The sequence below is a fragment of the Limulus polyphemus genome, unplaced genomic scaffold (genome assembly GCF_000517525.1).
Source record: "Limulus polyphemus unplaced genomic scaffold, Limulus_polyphemus-2.1.2 Scaffold3396, whole genome shotgun sequence".
Lineage (NCBI taxonomy): Eukaryota > Metazoa > Arthropoda > Merostomata > Xiphosura > Limulidae > Limulus > Limulus polyphemus.
In genome coordinates, this window is record NW_013669006.1 from 109516 (window position 1) to 115238 (window position 5723).

The following is a 5723-nucleotide window of genomic DNA, read 5'->3' on the forward strand; positions in this document are numbered from 1 at the left end:
TACCCTGACAGAGGTCTAGAATGTTCCACACACTAATAGATATTATGATGCAATAATACTTGATTAAAACAATGAGAAATACTCAGAAGGTTCTAGTAACATGATGCAATAATATAACAATCACCATTTCAAAACTGTTAAACTACAAATTGTATGATTCATAAACAGTTACATAAACAAGTTTGTGATAAACTGTCGCTTCTATAAATATCTAAATTTAACACTCGTGCTATATAACTATCTAAATCATAACTCTTGCTTTATTTAAACTTAAACTGAAATAATCGTGTCTATCTAACAGTGTAATAAACACAAGAAATTAAAATCTTGTATAAGTGGCAGGTAGAACTAGTACATTTAAACAGTTTCTTCAATTTATAAAATTGTAAATGTTTATGACATTATGCTTTATTGAAAGATATCACTTCATGTATGTTGGTGATATATATGTGTGTATAGACAAAAACATAAAATCACAAAATATGCTGAAAACTAATATCTTGTTTAAATATTCATCATAAACAAGATCTAACTATTTAAGAAGAACATGATACTTTCATTTCAGCATAAAAGCATGTCTTACCTTAGATGAGATTTCAAGTACTCAAATCTGTGGACAACATGCTTTTTCTAACAGCTAAATTGAGTTCTTGTTCACTTGGAAGTCCTGGATATATTTGAAACTTAACTGCATGTGAAAACAAATAAATACCATGTTAAATGTAAAAAATCTAAACCCATTCACATTAAGTAAAGGAGCTCAAGCATGGAGGGCACTTGACAGGACATATCCACTGTACATTCTCACAGCAGGGGTGGGAATACATAAAAAAGCTTGAACTTTGGACTTGAATATTTCTTACTTTTGGACAGATATAATGAGAATAACATGACTTCGACTAATGTTTTATTTGTTGTAAAGTCTCTTTCTTTGTAAATTATGGGGTCTGTTTGCTTTGATGAACTTTTACATTATATTCCATGTAGCCAGGGATCTGATGGGTGTTATACAAACTTTAGTACTGTTACTTTGATATACATTCACTATTAGTTGTAATAAAGTTGCACTTTGTATTGTGAAGCCACATACCAGAGCATTTGCTAAAATAATGTTGTTTGAAAGATCAATTAAAAATTATATTCAAGTAGTGTATGCTTGAGAGCATATCTCTCATTCGTGTACTTTGTTACTGTCATTTCGACAGTTAATTTCAAGTTCATCCATGCTAGTCAGTGAAAGGAAAGATGCCCTGAATGGGTGTGAGATGTGATTACAGCAAATGAACACTATTCAAGCTGTTGATATCATGGTTTTATTGGTACAATGGGCAAAATCAAGCATAAACTTGAAACGAGTGTAAAATGTTTTACATATATAGATGTGAAATCCTATTTAAGGATAAAAAATACATACTTGCCTATTGTTTGGGTTTGGTTAGAAATATTATTTTAGGTCTTGTATATTACTTAAGACATAAAGGGAATACATGATTTTATAAAATTAAAATTGACAAAATTACACTTTATGAAACAATAAAATGTTTTTGGAGATCTTTAGAGTAATGTACAAAAACATAAAAGTAAAACGTTCAGATCTTGAACAAATGTAAATATTTTGATTATTTCTTCTAAAAAACGCTTCCTAATTTAATATCCCAAGATTTCAAAGCTGATAATGCATATTAACTAAATAAATCAAAATTAAATATTTTATTTTTCTGAAACTACATGACTTTAAGAAACATACTGTATTTGCTCGAATATAACGTGCACCCAATTTGGAAAGGTTAAACTGAAAAATATTTGTTTTTTTTTACACATCAGTTGTACAAAATTATTGAATAATTTCTAAGTACAGTAAACAACTATAGATGTATTAAACATTATTGGAAATCCTTCATTGAAATTTTTTTACGTGTCAGTTGTACAAAATTTATTCAAAAGTTTATATGTGATAACACACTGAGCTAATCATTCATCTTCATATAAATCTTTATCATTGCCAGAATAGTTGCTACCATTGCATTTATTGGTTATGCAACATTTTTTGAAACGTTTAATGATTTTAGATGGTAGCTTCTAGTAAAATACCTAACAAAATTAAATGTGCACAAATATAATGTGCAGTCAATTTTTCAGGAGGAATTTGGAGGAAAAAAAGTCCTCATTATATTTGGGCAAATATGGTAATTGGGATTCATTTTGTCATAATATGTCAGTAAAACTACTGAGGCTTTTGATTTACAGCAAAAAAGATCCTGAAATTAGGAGAAAAGAACTTTTACAGAGTATCTCGGGACCACTGTTAAATTTGATCAAAACTCACCCATTGGAGCTCATGAAGAACAATGCTGTTTGTCTTCTAGTGTTTTCAGTTTTTCAGACTGCTGTTGGTGAGAATAATATATATATATATATTTTTTATCTTCATCTAATAGATCAGAATATAAACTTCTGTGTTAAAGATAATATAAAATTATGAAAATGTGTTCTTTCACTTGTTTCTTTTAACACTATCACAACAGGCTCCTATATTTTACGTGGCCATGTAACCATGGTGGTATACATACTGTGACTGAAAGTACTTAATGTACCTTTACATAATTTGGCAAGCTTTCAATAAACATTAAAAGTATTTTTACTAAAACTTTGTATGTAATTGTATAGTGTCAGTGTTGGCGAGTTCACATAAACATGTTTAATTCTATGTTAAGAGATAGAAATTAATACAACTTGGCAATAATTCATAATGTTATATTAAAGCCAGTCCCTTTTGACTTTGAATTTTTAAATAGTATTCCAGTTATGAATAATATAGCTATTTTTGATAGTCAGTTAAAGTGTGAATTTCCATTTTTTTTTCTTCTCTAATAGTTACTTACATTTTAAAATAAAACTGGGAGGTTTGCTCTTCTCAGTATCTCAGTTTTATGAAAGTCGTTCAAAATATCTGATAAGAATTTGTATGTACAGTTTCATTGTTCATGGCTATCCCTGTGGCCTTTGACTACACATTTTAAATGCTTCTTTCTTTTACAATTCTGTTGAAGTTTGATTTGGAAATGCATATAATGCTAAAAATGTATTCATTGTAGGTGTGTAAATTACAGGATTCTATGACACAAGATTCTCTTCAATAATTATAAAAAATGTGCAAGACAAAAAAATGTTAGGGTTTGAAAGAAAAGGATAAATTACCAGTTGCACACTGCAGACAGAAAAGAAAATTAAACACTTTGTCACAGGATATAACTCAAGAACACAGTGACTCATTGCAGCTAAAGTAGGACCTTCCCTTGGAATTGTAAACAAAATAACTCAGACAAGTTAGGTCTATAAAAGTTACACAAATCTTGTTCACAAGCTTCTCCAAAATATGCCTCTCAGTTGCACAATGGTATGTCTGCGGACTTATACCACTTGAAACTGGGTTTCGATATCCGTGGTTGTGTAGCTTTGTGTTTAATTCCAAACGAACAAACAAAATCTCCAAAATATATAACCAACTGAAAGATCTACCATCAAAAGCTGTTTTCAGTATCTAATTTGTGACACATGAAGGTATGTTATCATCTTGCTGGTGATATGTTTAAAAAAATGAGATGGAACAGAAAGATTCTTGGTGATTGCAGGTTACAGCTTTGATGATAAGTTAAGCATGTGGGGAATTGAGAAAAATTTCAAGAAGCAGTTTGCATACTGTCAAGCTAGCAAGCTGGTATTAGTATAAGCACTATGAAGAAACACTAGCATTTTATTGAATGGATACCAATAAGGTATGGCTCCAATACAAAATCAATATGCCACACTTTCTGCAAAATTCAAATACAAAAGAGCACGTGTGTGTGTGTGTGTGTTATGCTATATTCCTATAGACTTCTGTGTCTTTGGGTTGCTCAAATAGGCCTTTGAAAGTTATCTAAGCACTGTTGATGGACTTTTGAAATTGTGTTAAGAAAACAGGTACATTTTCAACCTCACTGTATTGCATGAAAGTTTTATACAGTTGAAAATGTACTGCAGAGCATTAGTCTGTAATTAAAAATGTAAAACACTATTAAAAGGAGAAGATATTTTAAAGCTTAAGCACTTGTCTGTATATTGTTAGCATAGGTTGTGAATACCCCTCTTAAGTATGTAAAAATATCTTCATATTTAAATGAAAGTTAGAAATAAATGTCTATTGGCAGAACTCTGTCAGAGTATTTTTGTTTTTAAAAGTTTTTGTGTATATTATCTGAAAAAAAATTTTCTGTGTTGCCAGGTGACCCGACAGATGCCATGACTGCTATTGCTAAATTAGCTGCTGATCCTTACGATGAGATTAAGGGGGAAAATCAACATGTTATTGAACATCCAGGTATTCATTACATGTTGAAAAAACTTATTCTTGGTGACAAACTAAGGAAAGACCAAAACTCTGGTGAGTCCAAATACATATGAATCCTGAAACTTCATTTGAATAGAAAGTAGTCAACAATAATAACATAAGTATAACCATGAATCCATTTCATTTGAACTTGCAAAGGTCATGACATTGTACATTTTTTATACTTATTCTTATAACATATTATGAGCAGGTAGTTGACTTATTACATTCAATTTGATGGTTAATTCAGGTTTAGTAAAATAGTAAAAAAAATCTCAAGAAAAAAGGACTTAGTAATAAGTGATTGCTTATGTAATTACTTCAATAATGTTTACTCATTTTAATAAAGAGTTATAATGTGCGTGTGTGTGTGTGTGTGAAGAAGGTTTGTGTTTGCATATTTCATTTTAGTCCTTGGAAATTAATTAATATTCATACAAATTCACACCACACAATCAGTATATCAACTTCCAAGAAAAATTGTATAGCAGAATGTTCTACTTTTTAACTGTTAAAATGTTGTGCATGTATAATATACTCCACATTTGAAATGATAATCCGACAAACATTCATCATAGATGTGCACTTCATACAAATGTTTCAGCTGTTATTGTATAGCAGAATGTTCTACTTTGTAACTGTTAAAATGTTGTTCTGTATAACATACTCCACATTTGAAATGATAATCCAACAAACTTTCATTATAGATGTGCACTTCATACAATGTTTCAGCTGTTATTGTATAGCAGAATGTTCTACTTTGGATTATCATTTCAAATGTGGAGTATTTTATACAGGACAACATTTTAACAGTTACAAAGTAGAACATTCTGATATACAATAACAGCTGAAACACTTGTATGAAGTGCACTACTATAATGAAAGTTTGTTGGATTATCATTTCAAATGTGGAGTATGTTATACAGGACAACATTTTAACAGTTACAAAGTAGAACATTCTGCTATTCAATAACAGCTGAAACATTTGTATGAAGTGCACATCTATGATGAAAGTTTGTCGGATTATCATTTCCAATGTGGAGTATTTTATACAGGACAACATTTTAACAGTTACGGACAAGCTTTCATCATAGATGTGCACTTCATACAAATGTTTCAGCTGTTATTGTATAGCAGAATGTTCTACTTTGTAAATGTTAAACTGTTGTGATGTATAAAATACTCCACATTTGAAATGATAAGCTGACAAACTTTCATTATAGATGTGCGCTTCATACGAATGTTTCAGCTGTTATTGTATAGCAGAATGTTCTACTTTGTAACTGTTAAAATGTTGTGATGTATAAAATACTCCACATTTGAAATGATAAGCTGACAAACTTTCATTATAGAT

The 5723-nt window shown here is 30.1% G+C and overlaps 1 protein-coding gene across 1 annotated transcript in view; it reads left to right on the forward strand.

Moving 5' to 3' along the window:
* The window catches only part of LOC106469284 (pumilio homolog 3-like), a 27970-nt gene extending 23512 nt beyond the window's left edge, over positions 1–4458 (forward strand). The window contains 2 exon segments of the mRNA XM_022397761.1: positions 2248–2393; positions 4265–4458. Of these exon segments, the coding sequence (XP_022253469.1) occupies positions 2248–2393; positions 4265–4443 (325 nt within the window). The 3' untranslated portion in view covers positions 4444–4458.
* Positions 4459–5723: the final 1265 nt, after the last annotated feature.